At 36.4% G+C, this 17,591-nt stretch overlaps 3 protein-coding genes across 4 annotated transcripts; 1 reads left to right on the top strand and 2 right to left on the bottom strand.

Annotated features, from left to right (window-relative positions):
• The first annotated feature begins 10 nt into the window (after positions 1 to 10).
• Positions 11 to 4,455, top strand: LOC100262343 (transcription factor MYB97). Its single transcript, XM_002277967.4, has 3 exons — positions 11 to 1,283; positions 1,832 to 2,633; positions 3,962 to 4,455. Exons 1-3 carry the CDS (start codon positions 957 to 959, stop codon positions 4,225 to 4,227), a joined length of 1,395 nt encoding a protein of 464 aa, XP_002278003.1. The 5' UTR covers positions 11 to 956; the 3' UTR covers positions 4,228 to 4,455.
• A 6,615-nt stretch (positions 4,456 to 11,070) lies between these two features.
• Positions 11,071 to 14,559, bottom strand: LOC100246909 (autophagy-related protein 8C-like). Its single transcript, XM_002279628.5, has 6 exons — positions 14,332 to 14,559; positions 14,195 to 14,248; positions 13,332 to 13,387; positions 13,179 to 13,231; positions 11,502 to 11,620; positions 11,071 to 11,396 (listed from the first exon to the last, which is right to left on the bottom strand). Exons 2-6 carry the CDS (start codon positions 14,229 to 14,231, stop codon positions 11,302 to 11,304), a joined length of 360 nt encoding a protein of 119 aa, XP_002279664.1. The 5' UTR covers positions 14,232 to 14,248; positions 14,332 to 14,559; the 3' UTR covers positions 11,071 to 11,301.
• A 948-nt stretch (positions 14,560 to 15,507) lies between these two features.
• On the bottom strand, positions 15,508 to 17,589 carry LOC100241778 (UPF0497 membrane protein 16). Of its 2 annotated transcripts, XM_002279730.3 has the most exons (4): positions 17,500 to 17,589; positions 16,735 to 17,417; positions 16,541 to 16,652; positions 15,508 to 15,908 (listed from the first exon to the last, which is right to left on the bottom strand). In XM_002279730.3, the coding sequence occupies exons 2-4, from the start codon at positions 16,917 to 16,919 to the stop codon at positions 15,645 to 15,647; spliced, it is 561 nt and encodes a 186-aa protein (XP_002279766.1). In that variant the 5' UTR covers positions 16,920 to 17,417; positions 17,500 to 17,589; the 3' UTR covers positions 15,508 to 15,644. The 2 variants fall into 2 exon arrangements, with proteins under 2 accessions (XP_002279766.1, NP_001384788.1); NM_001397859.1 differs by lacking the exon at positions 17,500 to 17,589 and having other exon boundaries at positions 16,735 to 17,244.
• Positions 17,590 to 17,591: the final 2 nt, after the last annotated feature.

The following is a 17,591-nucleotide window of genomic DNA, read 5'->3' as shown; positions in this document are numbered from 1 at the left end:
TCAAATTCCAAGGCCCTGGAATTTGAAAGCGCGTTACCCATGTACAGAAAAAAAGAGCGTGACAGCCCAATTGAGGCTCGATTCCTTACCCTCCTCTACGCCTCAACCTTGCTGTCACTCTCAATATCAAAACCCCATTCCTCAAGCCCACCCCACATAAGGTTATAACCCCACCCACATTTCTCTCTCACCCTCCATTTTCCCAGAAAAGGATGAGTCCCATTAGAAACTCACGAGAAAAACTCTGATTCTCTGTTTCTCTCTCCAAACACCTCCAACCCTTGGCTTGATGGAGAAGGGCTGGGACCCCACCTTCTCTATCTTGCCATAGCCCAATTTCCCCGAGAGGACTTCCTCGCTTTATTTTTCCGGAAAAGGATTGTTCTATTACAAACCCCCACTCTTGGAAGAAAACCTCTGCCTCTGTTTCTCTCTCCTTACACCCTCCATGCCTGATTATTCTGAGGAAAAAGACTTCCCAACCCCACCATCTTTCTCTTTCTCCCTCTGAGCCGAATTTCCCAAAAAAGGACTATCTCAGTTTATTTTTACCCTTCGAACAAAATCTGTGTCTTTTTCTCTGTGTCCAAACACCACCAAATCTGGAGCTGAGAGAATAGACCACCTGACCCCACTATCATTGCCTTTCTCTCACCACAATTTCCCACAGCTCATTTTCCCAGAAAAAGATTTCTCCATGCACAATCTCTGTCCAAACAACACCAAACCTTTCGCAGCCCATTTTCCCAGAACAGTATTATTCTACTACAAACTCACAGTCGCCACCTTATAAAAGAAAATCTCCTGTTTCTCTCTCCCCAAACACTTCTCTCTCGCAGTAAAGTACATAGAGAAAGTACAGAGCTAACCTACATAGATATAGCTTACATAGAGACAAAAAAAAAAAAAAAAGAATTGTGTTGAGTTCTGTTGCTGCGTGGTGGTGGTGGTTCCGAATGGTGGCCAACAGCAGCGGTGCCGGAGTTGAAGACCGGCCGGAGAATGGTGGTAGCGACGCCGGCGGTGTGGCGTTGAAGAAGGGGCCATGGACGGCAGCGGAGGACGCTATATTGGTGGAGTACGTGACGAAGCACGGCGAGGGCAACTGGAACGCTGTTCAGAAGAATTCGGGGCTGGCTCGCTGTGGGAAGAGCTGCAGATTAAGGTGGGCGAACCATCTGAGGCCCAATCTGAAGAAGGGTTCCTTCTCTGCTGAGGAGGAGAGGGTGATTCTCGAGCTGCATGCCAAATTGGGCAACAAATGGGCTCGCATGGCCGCTCAGGTACCCTGGTGTCTGTGTCTGTTTCTGCAATTTTTAATTTGTTCTTGTTTTATATTTTTTTGGATTTTATTTTTTGCAGTATTGTTTCGATCCATTCCCTTGATTATCTGAATTTTTCTTGGGTTTGAACCTTTCCTGCAAACTTCTTTTTTCCTCCTTGTTGTGTATTTTTAGCTCTAGTTTGGTTGCTGAGAAAATGAATTCAGGTGTTTGGTTTTTGTTTTTTTTCCCCGTCTTCTACAATTGTTTGTTTCGTGTGTCTGCAAATCGAGGTTTTCACCTTAATAGAGTGGAATGATGTTATTAGGCTAATTTGAGTTGGAGGTTGAGGTTCATGATTCAAAATTTTGATTCAGTTTCTCAGTTACCAAGCGGAGCAGATATTTCTTTTGCTTAGTTTCTTCTTTCTTCTGTCAGCTTGGGTACGGATACCCATTTGCAATTTCTATTCTCTTCCCCGCCATTGCTCAGAAATCAACACAATTACTTCTAGAAGTTGCAATTTCCTATTTCTCTGATTCATCTCTGTGATGTTTCTTTCTATGTAGTTGCCCGGGCGAACAGACAACGAGATAAAAAACTACTGGAACACTAGAATTAAGAGGCGCCTTCGCCAAGGCCTGCCTGTCTACCCACAAGAAGTTCAAAATCAGAGCAATACCGTCAACCAGCCCAACTTCCAAAACCCCCCATACCCACAATCTCCCTGTCCTCCATCTCAAACTCTCTTCTCCTCATCGCCCCAATTCAAACCCGCCTTCAGTTCTTCTCTATCCCTCTTCGACCCAATCACTACTCTTTCAGCCCACCAAACTTCCCCAATTCTCACACCCCCTTATCAACGCTACAAGCGATCGGGTGACACTGGACCTGATTTCCCTCTTCCATTCTCACAGGCATCATTGCCATCTCCTCTTCCGAGTTCATCTCTGCCCAACCAATTCTCTCACATTTCCCCCCTCCAATTGAATCCAGTGACTTTCTGTCAGAATTCACTGCCAATTCTGCAAACCCAATTCAAATTTGACCAAATGGTCCCACCTGTCTTGGATTTTTCAATAAATCCAGAGCTCCCTTCAAGCCAATTTTCCAAAAAAACACACCCGTATACTGCCGACAATATGAAGATCAACTCAAGTAGCAGCAATTGTGGGTTATTGGATGAGCTGATAGGTCAAGCTCAGGCAATGGTGTGCAATGACTCCTCCAGGAGGCAAGCTTCATTCGGTTCACAAGAAGAGAAGCATATGCTCAATGACTTTGAACTGTTTTTAAGTGGAAGCAGTACAAATCCTCCATTTGTATCTGGTCCTCAGTGGGCTGATTCAACCTCTCTTCAGCCCTCTACCGGTAAGTTATTAGTTTGAACACTGAGCCCTTCATTATCATCTGCCTGTTTTCATTTACTTGCTGTCTGTTAGCATGTTGCAGTTTTTTATGCTTAGAGAAAGCAAACTACTTCCAAAATGGGAATCAAACAGCGCAAATTATTCCGGATCTTAAAATGTTTTTAGTTTCCACGAGTTTGAGATGCATTGCTTTCTGTAATAAATATGCTGGGTGCTTATGTCTGTGTAGTACTTAAACCTATGGACAAACTTGCCTGAGTTTCAGTGGATTGGATACATCAATACTGTGATATATTCCATTTTAATGCTTTGAGCCACTGTCCCATTAATGCTCAGTTCTGATTTAACTTTGATTGAATGCTTAGGAGGTAAACGCACCAAGTCTTTCTCTCTTTCTCTAATGGCCTGATATGATGATGTGTAATAAAAACCTGAAAAAGAAAAGAAAGTTCCTGAAATGGAACAAGATTTATGGAAACAATACTTTTCCTACTCTAATGGTAATTTCATTGCTATTGTGGTATGGAAGTGATGCAGAAAAATCATAGGAGACTAGAGTCAACTCCCCCCCTTTTTTTGTTATTATTTAATATAAAAATGCCAGAAGGTTGCCCTACAGAATTTCTGGGTAAGTGATGCTCTTTGTAGCATTAAGTCAATATTCAAAACACTAAATTTGGTTACTTCATTCAAACTTCTCCAATTTGCCATCTCTTTCATTAGCAGCTCTTCCTAAATGAAACTGGCACTCAAGCATGTATTCTTGGTAAATCCTTTGCTACCCAATGCCGTAGAGCTTCGAGCTTTTTGTATTAAATTCATGTATTGGACCATGCAAGTCATATGGTCAAGAACAATGCATTCTAATTTTCGAATGGACCAAAATTACATAGTTTTAATGGATGAGTTGGACTGTACCCATCAAATTAGGTTATTGTTTGCGAAGAATTTTACTATTAAAAAGCATATTTATTTCTTCAAGCAAAACTTCTTGTAATTTTGTTTAGGCCCACAATTTTCATGAACTTACAATTCTAGGGCCAGAAAGACACGGGATGATGGTATATATATCTTTTGGTTTTTGTTCTTCATTTCTTTTTATCCTTTTCATTTTTTTAATTTTTGAAGTTGCACCCTAGTTTTGCCTCTATTATCACTGTCACCTTTACCACCACCATCTATGTTTAACATCCCACATGACTTTATTGAGCCATTTTCCATCTTTGAAATTGAAACCCTTCTTCCTTCTAATTTATATTCAGTATTATTATTCTTGTGCTTGGGTCAGATATTAGCAAAGAACTTTTTGATTTCCCCCGATTTATGCAGGAGAAAAACCAAAGCAAGAACCAGCAGATGATGTCAATTCCATGAATGAAGACTTATCTGATATGCTCATTTTTCATCCTGCACCAAACATCCCCGAGTGGTACAGTGACAATGGTGTCTCCATCAAGCAGTCTTCTAGCATAACAGAGGATGATATTGGGCTTGATATCCCACAACTAACTTCATCCAGTCCGGTTGCCACCACGACAGACCATGGCTGGACCCCTGGCTCCTCCTCTTGGGACAACTTCTCAGGAATTTGCTAATAATGCTGCAGTAGAACATGTATTTGATGTTCAACTCGGACCTTTGAGCTTCTCCTTTATTAGGGATACTATAGTACCTTAATTATCTTCTTTTTAAGCTTCTAACACATTTTCTTTTCATATCCAATCTTAAGCTTCTACCATATACTTCTACATATGATATTATGATCAGCTACCCGAAAATGATCCATTAGGATATTTTTAGTGAAACATTGATTGTTGATTAAATCCTTTGTCTCATGGCTTTAAATGCCAAACTTGGTGGGTTTAGATCCTGAATGAATTAACAGGGATGTTTAGTTACACTTTCAGTGTGATCCATCATCATTAAACACGACAAACCCAAATTTGGGTCGCGCTCTTTGGTTGAGGACTGTCATTAAATATAGCAGTTAGACTTTAAACTTTGCTAAATTTAGTGTTTGGCAGATAAAAACAGGCTTAGCTGTTTAAAATTGGGCTTGCTTCTCTCCCAACTTGGAGTGAATGTGAACTTGATGCTTTTGAAGCAAGTGAAAGGGACAAGGGTGCCACTTCAACCATTTTGATCCAAGAATGGTCCCCAATTCTCTGCCCATGTGAATATCAGACATCAAGCTCGTGGAATCATGCACTCTTGGACTACTTTTTATAGTGCAGTTCTGAGTACCCTTCATGTGCATATAAAGTACATTGATCCCCAGACCTATGCTTTGTTTGTTGCTTTCAAAAGATTGCAAATATATACCTCTGACAATATCAGTGAAGCTACATTTTTTAATTCAGTTTTTCATATTAACTCTTCCACAGGATCATGTAAAGTGGCTCTCTTTCAAGGACTTGAAGAATATTTTAAGCCCATTTTTCAGGTATCTATTCAACCTCACAGCTACGCCCATATGATCTCAAAATCGTAATACCTGTTCTTCCCTTCAAAAGGAAAAGTGTACTTTCACACTCATTGGAAAAAAAACCATCAGATGGGAACCCTTAAAAATAAAAACTAGTATTTATATAATTAAAAGAAAATACCTGAATGATTAGTAATACCTTTAATCCAAGTATGCAAAATCTTAATTATTTTTATATAGATGTGTGCGTTTAAATTTTCTATACTTGGGTTTTTGTTTTGTGTTTTTTTTTTCAAACGAGTGTATTGAAACACCTTTTTCCCAAAAATAAAAGATCAAAGGCAAACATATCTCGTTTCTAAAAAGACGACTTGTGCATGTAAAATCATTTAGAAAAAAAAAAATTTTATTAGGGTAATTTTGTAACATTTTATGAAATACTATTTTTTTAAAATAATAATAATATTTAAATAAAAAATCCTCACCTTTCCTGCCCATAGTGTTGCATTTGGGTCCTGAAAGTTGAAATGATGTGGCCTCAAAAAGTTGCTTCTACATGGAAAGTGGCTTGAGATTCCTTGCACAGGACACAAAGTGTAACTTGAAAACTTGGTCTTTGTTGTGTTCAAAATTCATACATACCACTGGATGTAACCCAACTTTAATGCATTTTTGGTTCAATTTATATGAGTTAAAGCCAACTGACTGCCCCTAAATTAAAGAGTTGAGAAAAAGGACTCAATGTATATATTGAAGTGGCACAGAAATTGCATGAGTGAGGGAGAATGCAAGGCTGGTCCATGGTCCATGGTCCATGCACAATATCTGTAGTGGGTTGAGGCATTTCCCACACTCCACCTGATTTTAAGCCATTGATTCCTCCACCCTCTATGGCCTAATTGCACTAATATTGTATCACATTCATCTCCTTCAACACACAACTTTTCCCACTCAATCATTCTCCTCATCCCATGAATACCAAATGTGACCTTTGGTAAAATTGGTGTTCTCAAATTTGAGCATGGTTCTTGAAAACAAAGTACATTATCTCAATCATGTTGTAGTCTTGTACATGAATGGAATGAGCTTAATTTAATTTTATCTACAATTTACAAATCAAATATCTCTTATAAGTATTTTGTTTGCATGGGATTGGTGTGAGAGCATATTATGAATATGGATTTTGGAATTAAGTGTCTTTTTTTCATGAATTTCATAACCATTTTTGAAGGTGTTAGATTATTTCATGGGAAAAAGTAGATTTAGTTCAAATAAAGAAAGGGGGTTTTGGTGTTAGAATGTATTGAAACATTTTAAGTACATAAAGTATGTTGAGTTATGCAAAATTGATAATCACTTGTAGAGGATTATACCTCTCTTTGTTATAAACTAGGATTTGGCCACTTGTGTCCCATAAGTAAGAATTTGGATTATGCTCAAGTATATGTCGTGCTCAATGTAAGTAGTTGCAAAAATCATGAAAGCACGTGATATTTGTAATTAATGACTGGCTCCTAAGATTTTTTTGTATGTTCTTTCTTTTGTTTTTATTGTAATAGGATAGTTTAGTAATGATCGATGAATATAAACATAAAAAAATCATATTTTTTTTCTTGTCCATTTCCTTTAAAGCTCCCCAGCTGTTTGAGAGGATGAAAAGTTACGAAAATATAGTTTGATAAAGGAAAGATAAAGAAGGAATGCAAATGTAAGCTATTGAAAGGTTGTAGAGGAACAAGAGACAAATAAAGGAACTTGAATGCAACAAAAACATGAGAAAAAGAATGATCGGCAAACATAAGATGATTTTGTCGATCAATGCATATAAAAACACATAAAAGCCTAAAGTAGTTATAGAGAGACAAAAACATAAGAGACCAATAGTAGATGAAAAAGAAATAGAAGAAGTTTTTCTTTGGATAAGAAAAATCAATGAAAAAACACTTACATCTTGAGCTCAACCATACATCATTCTACGACTTGAGTAGCTTCCAAAACCACTGAAGAATGAGATAGTTGCAATCAATGAGGGAATCCTAAGATAGGAATGCCACTTTAGTGAGAATCTATTAATTGAAATGAACATGAGTGTAAAAGTATCATTTTATTTCTTCTATCGATTAGCTCTCTACAATGATAATTTCTTTCATTGTTATAAGCCTTTATCCATGATTGTATGGGATGCTAACCCTATAACTAGGCATTGAGTTATGAGAGACGAGTACTTGGTATAATATCAAAGAAAAGTAACACAAAGTTGAGATATGAGAAATATGTGGGAAGAAACAATATTTTAATATGTTAAAAGAGGATATGAGTTGGTTAGAACCACAATAGGCCTAGGTATCTCATTAGTTACTTATTTTAACCTACAAAATGAATCTATCACTAAAGAAAAGGAATAATTTGTGGTTGAAATTTGACAGACAATACAACAATTTTGCCATAGTAGCTTTCAAGAAAAGGCTTCCAATGACTTTAGATTTACTGAGGTCCTTAGCTAAGCATGGCATTTCTAATATTGAGGGGTTTTTTCTAGGGCCCATATATATATATATGAAAATATTGGTTTTTACGGATATATCTAAAAATATCGGTTGATATTCTTACACAAAATATCAGTGAGATGAAAATTAATCAAAACTTATATAAATGCTAAGAAAAAATATAAATAAATGATATAAAAAGTAATAATAGAAATTTTGAGATTATTTTATTAAAGAAATTGACATATGTATGATATAATTTGTGACATCCAAAAATAATATTTAAAATTTAAAAATACATTTTATAGATATTTATATAATTTCAATGTATTCAATAACATAAAAAAATAATAATACATGTATAAGTATTTTTTATTTTAACATGTTGATAATTTTATTTATAAATTTATATTTATTTTATAAATACATAAGAATTAAAATTAATTAATTTATACTAATTTTATTTTAATTAATTTATAATATATATTAATTCATGTATAATTTATAATGTGTATTTATATATAGATAATATTTATAATATAAATGCATAAGTATAAGATATTTACATTTATGAATTGTATATATATCCTTCATATTGCAAATAACAAAGTTAGTCTGATGCCAGATTTGGTTTCTTTCGAACTTTGGTAGAGTTGCCTTCTTGCAAACTTGAGTTCATGGGTTCAATCCCCCTACCATGTAGGAATATTCATTGGTAAATGTTTATTCCAACAACATCATCATTTGTACTCTCACCTTAGTTGAACTCAAGTTGCCTCCAACAAGTTCCTATGAACTCTAAGTTCATTGAATGCCTCTATCAGATAAAGTGTCATCATAATCACTAGGGGCTTGCCAACATACTTTTCAATAAAAGTAACCCACTCATGCAATGTTTCTACAACATCACTAACCAAAAGTGGTATAATAATCACAAGGGGCCTTGCTAACATACTTTTTAATAAAAGTAACCCACTCATGCATTGTTTCTACAACACCACTAACCATGTTGTGTTTGCAATGCAACTTTGGTTCTAACTATTACAAGCACAAATTTTACTTCAAAATTTTTTTGCATTGTACATCACTTAGAAACCCTTTAAGCCAACCTTTTCCAAACCCTACAAGATAAAAATAACACACAAAGTAGCACTTATAGGGAAAAATCCCTAAATTATAGTACTCTCGTAACAATCAAGGCCTTTTATGAACAAGACTCTCATAATACTGCTTAGTGAGTTCGAACAGAGAATGTCTGGCAAGACATACTATTTATGGGCATCAAAGTTCTATACCTACATTTTAGGAACCTACCCACTAACCCCAATCATATTTGAGTAGTGGATTCTCTCAAGGCTTCAACCATTGCACACTTATGTCACTTGTTGTAGCAATTGCATTGTGTGCCTTTGCTCATGGCACTTGTCCTAAGCTCAACAACTCACTATTTTATCATGTCATCTTCATAGGTCTTAGTTGTGTCTTACAACTTCTCCTACCAACACTTGTAGTACCAAAAGCCCCTTTCATGGGTTTTCCCTAATGCTAAAGTGACATACCCTTGTGTCTCCGAGTGTCATATCTTAGTGTCTTATAACCCTTGGTTATGCTCTCCCCAATGCCAAGTGTTATATCATGTTGAGCCCACATACACCACTTAGCCCATTAGAATGTGTTTAGGTGGCCCATGCATGATAATTCTTTTCTTGTCTCATGTGCTTGCTATAACATAGCCTTGATGTGCTAAGTCTTCATTTTCTCTCATGACTCATGTTTGTTGCTCTGTTTGCCTATGCGCGCCAACCTTGTTAGTTCCTTCCATATGAGGCATGTCTACTTTATGTTGTGTGCCACAATCACACCTCATGTGTTGCATTGTACTCATGGCATTATGCTTATGCATGCATGCTAAAAGGGCTCAACATCATACTTGCTCATATCGTGCTCTCAAAGCAATGTCATTGTTGCCACCATCACCACCCTTAAGAGAGTCACCCCCTACTCAAGGAACATTTGAAGTAATTTCCAAGTTATGAGGAGACATCATATAAGTGCTTCCATTGACAATAGATTTCCGCAAATTAAAGAAAATCTAAAAAAATGTTCTTCCATTTGGAAACCTCTTCTTAAGTTAATTCTTTTTGAAGGAAAAATCTCAACTCCATGAAATCTCATACTTGAATTTTTCATCAAGCCGAGCTACCCACATGGTGCCTTACATGTGCACACTTATGTGTTTCCACCCTTAAGTTACCACCAAGCCCATGCCTTGCACTCATAGCCCCGTCCCCTTGCACTGACATGCTTCTTAGCGTCATAATCCTCCCTACTTGTTACTTTGTTGTGTGCATGGCATGTTACCCCGCATGCCATAGGTACCCATGGATGTAAGATGTCACCACATGAGGTCTTGATGTCATTTCAAACTTAGCCAAGGTGCTGATGCAATGTCAATTCCTCCTAGTCGTTTCACAGAATTGTTTCTTTGAAAAGCTTGGAGAAGGATTGCATTCCATCTCTTTAAAGAGTTGCACAAACTACCCAGAAGCATTACCAAAAAGAGAAGCGGTGTTATGCAAACTGCAAGTGAACAACACGCACATTTGGTAAGAGACATGAAATTCACTCATATACATGGTAATATAACACGTATTTTCGAAGTAGAGGGGGCAATAATGTGCTTTCCAGGGCTGAATCCTGTGTTATGGAAGTAAGGCTAATGTAGGTTGATTTAGGACATTCAATCTTTGTTGCATTCCGCCTCACCTAATGCTGAGCAAAACACCAGCACGACAATATCCCTTGTTCAACCATGCTGCCTCCATTGATGCAAAATTCATTTTCTACAGCTTTTTCCGTCTGCCCTCCCACTGAAAAGAGTGGGTTAATAGTTAATACCCCTCTTTTTGTAGTGGAACCCTGAGAAGGGCTTTAGGGGTTTTGCTTTTATAGATGGAGAAACCAAAACTAATCCAAATTATTTTTCAGCATAGTAGCATCAAGCATTGCAAGTGAAGGTAGTTTGGATGAATCTGCAAAAGATCAAAAAACACTTCTTCTAGGATCCTAAATAGGAAAAAGAAAAATCAGGTTTATGATATATGATTGTACCCATACCTTTCCAACCAATTTCAATTCGGCCGAGTCAGTCCAATCTGATTAAATTTAGCCAATGAGGATTTTGCTAGGACCAAGGACCATGGAACTTGTGATTGATGGATCTACCATTCAACCACTGCAGCCATTGGTGCACATACATTTTCCTTCAAACTAGGCTTTTTGCAGTCTTTACGCCCCTACACTTCCTTTTGGGCCAGCACTTTTATTCTGAGGAAGCTGTTGTTTTCTTTAAGTAAAAGACAATCAATCACAATTTAGAATGGATGCGTCACAGTCGCAGAGGCAAGGACGTCACATATGAAAAACCAAAAGCCAGGCGTCACACAGAGCATGAAAAATCCACACAATACCCTAAAAAAAACCCGTCACATGAAACATAACAAATTCTGAAATTGTGCAACAGCAAGTATTCAACACCCAGATTGATTCACTATAATTGAAACCAAAGTAAGGAAACTGGAAAACATTTTCTGCATCAAATTGGATATATGTAACTCATAGATCCAAATTAAAAGAAAGGCCATATTCAAAGAAGAGGCCACATTGAGAGGAGGCCCCACTAGGTAGGATCATATTGCAGAGAATTTACAACTTTTCAGAAATCATGTTCTTATTTACATGGGTTCAGCCTGATTCCGTTAGAATGATCCAAATGTGTTTTCCCCACTGTAAGTCATATACAGGAAACCATCCTCATCTTTGTTTTCCTCATAGATGGCAGACATCATGGCAGCTGTGATAACACAAAATACAAATAAATGAATATAAATAATAAATAGTTACAGAAACTACATCATCGATATGTGTATTTGAATATTAAAAAGGAATTCTTTCTCACCAGTGGGTGGTAGAACATTCTTGACAAAAATGAAAATAGCCTTCTCAGCACTAAGCTTGATCCTCTTCCGGATCACATAAACAAACTGCCCAACAGTCAGATCAGCAGGAACCAGATATCTGCATTGATCATGAAGTAGGAACTCAGGATAATATTTGATAAAATCAGCTAAACAGGAATTTACCATATAAGACAATAATCGAATGTGAAAACATACTACCACAAATAAAAATAAAATAAAATAAAATAAAAACAAAACCAATCGTTGTAACTTCATGATAGTATGTGAAAAAACTGTTCTATTGTAAGAAACATGTTATTGTTGACTGTTTAATGATTTCCATCTTGAAACTTCTTGTAGATGAGAAAGCAGAGGACGCATAACTAGTGTGCTGTCATTTGCAGAGGATCACATGTTTCTCATACCTTTGGGCTGTCAAAAGAAGAGGCTTGTGTGTGATACAGGTGGTACTAAATGTGTTCTAACTTGGTAACAGGTAAACACAGCATCGATTACACCCTACAGAGGGTGGTATACATCAACCAGCATTTCGTCACTATTAGGGAGCTTTGCTTGTTACATGTATTACATACCAGTTTCTTGAAGCTATGGTAGGCCCCATGTGTTGAATGCTACGATGGATTAGTAGAGTTAAATTAACTACAATCTAAAGAACTAAGTCACCAAGAATAGATAAACATGCTCTGATAAAAAAAAATAAAAAAAGAATAGATAAACATGTACTTTTTGGAGCAAAATAACAGATAATGTAATTTTTCAGTATAAAGGAAAAAAAAATCCCTAGGATGCTCTTGAGGCCCAGCTCAAGTGGTAAGGGGTTGGGGTACAATCATAAGAGGTCCAGGTTTGAGGCCCAATGGGACCAAAAAAGCTTACTTATAAAAAAAGAGAGGGGGTGGGGTAGTATGGGTGGAAGCAAATCCCAATGATAAAGCCAATATAAGAGGTAACAGAAGGAAAACAAGAACCCAGTTCCAAAGTTCAAACAGTACAATTTCCTAACCAACTAATTCTCCATCAGTGAAATTCCTAGTGAATTGAACCACAATGCTTTCTAGAATCAACTTATAATTCTGTTGTAGTGAACCAAAATAAATGACAGAGACTAGTAAAAACAAGTAGTTCTCTAGAACTCATAATTTGGATTTGTAATAGTCATCTCCTCAAGGATCCAATTGAGCTCAAAAATAAAAATACAAATAAATACAAAATTATGAGATAACAACTTTCAATTCAGGCAACAATTGACCTAAGCTGGATAGTATACATCTATTATGGCCTCCACAAAGAATAAGTCAATGTGAAACAAGTAAAATACAAGTAGATAAATGGGAATTTACTTAGAAGCACAAAATAATCATGGCACTGATTTATATCATCATGGTCACAAGTGATATATCCAATTCACAGCATTAACTGAAAACATAACAATGATAGTTCCCATTCTGCATGTCAACAGAAACTAACTCCAAGAACACACAAGACATGACACAAGAATCTCAACCAAATATAAAATAATAAAGTTTTAAACATGATGGAAATTCAGGTAAGGAGAATAAACTTCATGAAATATGGATATAAAAAGCACAAATGATAATCAAGATGTTTGACTAACTTCTATTTATAAAAAATAAAAATAAAGATGTTTGACTAACTTCTTCTTGTCAATGTCAGGTATGTCACTTCTTTCAGCCTTCTCCACAATAACCTATATGGCACCAGAAAAATAATGAAAGACAACATTTAGACACACATAACATATGAGACGTCCAAAAACTTTCTTGATGTAAGAGACACAAGTTTCATACTGGTATTCTATCAGGATACTTCTCCCTGATGCGAGCAGCTTCTGCTTGCCTCCTTTCTGGCATATAAGGAAAAAAACATTTAGAACAAATTACTAAATACATGCTGGAAGAAAAACATTTACCCATGAAACCCTCATGCAATAGCTGACAGAAATTCCACGAATAACATGCTATTCCAGACTAAATGAATGGGCATCCAATGAAAAAAATACATGCTCAAGTTTCCCAATTCTTGAACCACATATTAAAAGATCCAAGGTTTGAGGTCAACACTAGTGTGACTAATCCAGTTTTCTCTGTAAAACCTCAAAATTGCCAAAATCCCATATCATAAACATGAATTTAAAGCATCAACAACCCATAATACTTTACAAGATCAAATTTTCAAGATTTCTCTATATAAACAAGAATTTAAAGAATGCAATTGATCGCTTGCTTTCTCTACATTAACTTCAAATTACCAAAACTTGTATCATAAACCCATCATAAACATTTAAAAAGTTTTACAAGATTCAAGATTCAAGATTCAGGATACCTAAGACTGGAATTGATCACTGATTTTCTACACAAAACCTAAAAATCACCCATAACCATATCACAAACTCCACCAATAAACATAAAGTTCGATTAGTTACAAACTAATTTCAACCCTTTCCACCGTCAACCCATGAAAACGTAAAGATCATAAAGAAATTCGGTAAATCTCACACGTTACCACCCACCAAAACAACAGTCCAACAACATCAAACTATGATCACCCAACATCAGATCATAATCGCAAAAGAAAAAAAATAAAAAATAAAACCCACAAATAAAATACAAAAAAACATATATTTGAGTGGAGAGAGAGAAAGAGAGAGAACCGAGGGGGTGTTCCAATTTGAAGGAGCTTCTGGCCATGGAGTTGCGAAACGTCACTGCAATTTTGGTGAAAACAGAGCAAATTAGGGTTTCTGTTGCATAAGCAAAAGAAGTGATTGGGAAAAAAGAAAATATTTACCTGAGAAAATTGAAGAAAAAGAAAAAAAAACAACGAACTTGGAAATCTTTGATCTTGAGAGAAATCAGAAATGGGAATCAAGAGGATAAGGGTTTTCACGAGAATTTGGGACCCTAGTAATAAATGAGTTTGATCAAAGAGTCAGTGAAGTTTGGTTGAGATCAAACGTAACGCATGAAACGACGCCGTTTCCGCTCATAGTGCCACCTCAGTGTTGGGAATGAGTCATGGCCATAATCATCTCTTTTATAGATTTTAATAAAATAAAAATAAAAAAGGATGTTTCTTCAAAGAGAAATTTTCTCTAAAAATAATTATTTAATACAAGAAATAATTATCAAATTTTAGATATTAATGAATTATTTAATGATGGTAATAGATTTGTAATCAACTTACCATATGATAAAATGATGGGATAATATGACTTTATATTATCTTCCCAAAATATTAAATAACCATATTTTCAATATGTCTCAAACTTTCCACTTTTCAAAATTAATTAAATTTATAAATTTAATTAATTTTCAAAATATTAGCAAAAAAATTATTTCAATATAAATTTATAAATTATATTTAGATTAAAAACTTATTTTTTTTTTAAAAATTACTTTTCAAATATGTGATATATAAGTTTCTCTTAATCATATGGACTTATTTTAAAACCGTAAAAACCGAGTTAGAGTGGATAATATATCTTACGCCATATAGTTGCATCATAGGAACATGAGATGGGTCAATTGTGTATATTAAAAAATAAAGTTGATCACACAATAATTTAACTAAAACCCCAAAAAATTTATAAAATAAAGCTTAAAAGACCAATCAAGTAGTTAGGCAAGGGACATCAAGGCAAAGCTATCCACACTAGTGGACATGTCTATTATCATATAAAATGTATGGGATGAGGATTGGGGCAAACCGGCAAAGTCCACCTCGGAGGATTGTAGAGAAAGCAAAGGCACCGTCTTGGATAAATGTCCCACATCACATAGGGCATGGGACAAAAGAAAAAGAGGCCATATTGGCTGCTTTTGGGTGGTAGGTGAGGGGAGCAAAGCAAAAGGCCTCTAGGGTTTGTACACCAAGATGGCTGCACTTTTTTGACAAAGGGTTCTTGGCCTGCATCTATATGGACAAATTGGACAATTTACCCTTAATTTTATAAATACTTTAATATAGTGGGGAACTTGGGAGAGCTTATTATTTTCATTTTTGATATTATACAGAGTTCATTGAAAGAAAAATTACATAAACTCATCATCATCATCATATTGTTTTTTTGAAGTACCCAAAAAAAATACCCATTTGAGAAGTCATGAAGCCCTTTCTTCCTCCACCTCTTTGGAGGAAACAGGAGGCTCAAACATGCTGAAAACCCTATAGGCTGAGATCACAGCTAAAACAAGGAAGCAGCACAGAGCCAATGCATGAAGAGCCAGAGCCAAATTGACCCTACTGCAAAACCTCCCATATGAACTGCAGGCCTCACTCCATGACACACCCCTGTCACCTTTGTAAGCTAAATACAGTATCTCCAACACTGCAGCCCCTGATGTGACCATTAAGTAAGCCATAATCTGCTCCAAAAAAACCCAAAAACAAAAGAAGATCAGCTTTCTCAACTGAAACTGTAACTCAAATTGTGTCTGTCTTTCCCTCTCATGTGATGTAGGGCAGATTAGTGAGTTTCAACCAGAAAATCATAAAACACATCTATATAATCCAAGAAACAAAATGGGGAAATTCCCAAAGGCATCGTTATTTGAAGTTTTGAACCACTCTAGAAGGCCAGACCATGTGATGGTGGGACAGATTGATGGGCCCCAACAAGAAACTCACAGGCGTATACAGAAGAAGCCAAAAGCCAAGATAGGGGAATTCTCAAAAGCAAAAGGGTATTGGGAACTTTTGATGACTAGGGAAAGACCACAAAGTCCTTTCCAAAATTGGCTTCTTTCCTGAAACTTCACCCACACCATTGTTTCACTTAAAATAATTAATTTGATTACAAATCCAAAATGGTTTCTCAAACCTTTTGTAATTTGATGATTTGTGTTTACAATGGACAATAAGAATTCTTTTAAAAAAAAAAAAACACCCACTTCTGGAAGTTAAAATGGAGAAAAAGAACCCAAAAGATTCAGTAGTTCTAGAAGAGTTTTTGTCATAAATGAGAATAGCCAGAAAGGGATTGAAGGTCAGAACAAACCTGGTCCGAGACAAAGAAGAGCCATGCTTTATTAACTAAGCATCTGACCCATGAAGCAACAACAGCAACAAGAGCATAACCAGCAGAAATCCCACTGATACAAACCATGTACCTGCAATAATAAATTCATTCATCTGCCTGAATCAAACAGCCTTTGGAGAATTGTGAGAGCATGAAAACTGAATGTTTCTTACTTGAGCCCGGTGAGATTGCTGAACTCTAGCTTCCCATAGATGCTATTATCCTGTTGGTTGGTTACAGTAAGCCATATGGTAGCAACACTGAGAGGGATCACACAGAGTCTGAGAGAACAATCTATGAGTTTTAGGGTTGGGATGTGGGCACTGGAGATGGGTGCAGTTTCAGCAAGATTACTCATCTTTGGAAGCAGAGAAAAACCCACTCAGGTCAAAAACCGAGGCTCAACGAAGAGGAGAGGGAAAGAGGAAACGAGAATGTAGGTGAATTGAAATGGGGTTGAGGGGAAATCCGTGGAATCTTCTTGGTGGGAAGAGTGAGAAGCAGTGGGTTGGCTTTTTCAGTGTGGAAATGATGCAGAGGGTTCAGTGTTTTTGGTATTGCCTAGTGGGACTTGTACCATTGATCCCACATGGCTCATAGGATCTTTTTGGCTTCTCCGTTTCAAAAGCATCACAACTTTGCATTATTACTTTCGAGATGAACTTCTTGATACGAATGAGGTGGCAGTAGAGTAGGTAGACTTCCTTCCTGTGAGTCTGTGACAAAACAGTGTTCACCAACCTCATCTCGTGAAAAAATTATTTGAAATGGAACCCCATACTTTCCTGAGATTTCCCATTTTCTTATAGAAGGTCTTGGCCTGAGAGCAATTCAGTTTGGGTTTTTCAACTCAGAGCTACAAAACAACAATGGAGATATGAGAATCTAGTCTGAGATGCAACTAATACTCTTCATACAATTAGACTGAGTTGGCTCACCCCAAATTCAAGTTTTTCTACTCAGAGCGAGTCGACTGGGTAAATATATACATACATTACAAGGCGTAGATTTGTATAGTGAAGCTTCGGCT

The sequence above is a fragment of the Vitis vinifera genome, chromosome 19 (assembly GCF_030704535.1).
Source record: "Vitis vinifera cultivar Pinot Noir 40024 chromosome 19, ASM3070453v1".
Taxonomy (NCBI): Eukaryota; Viridiplantae; Streptophyta; class Magnoliopsida; order Vitales; family Vitaceae; genus Vitis; species Vitis vinifera.
This window is presented reverse-complemented; position numbering and strand designations above follow the sequence as displayed.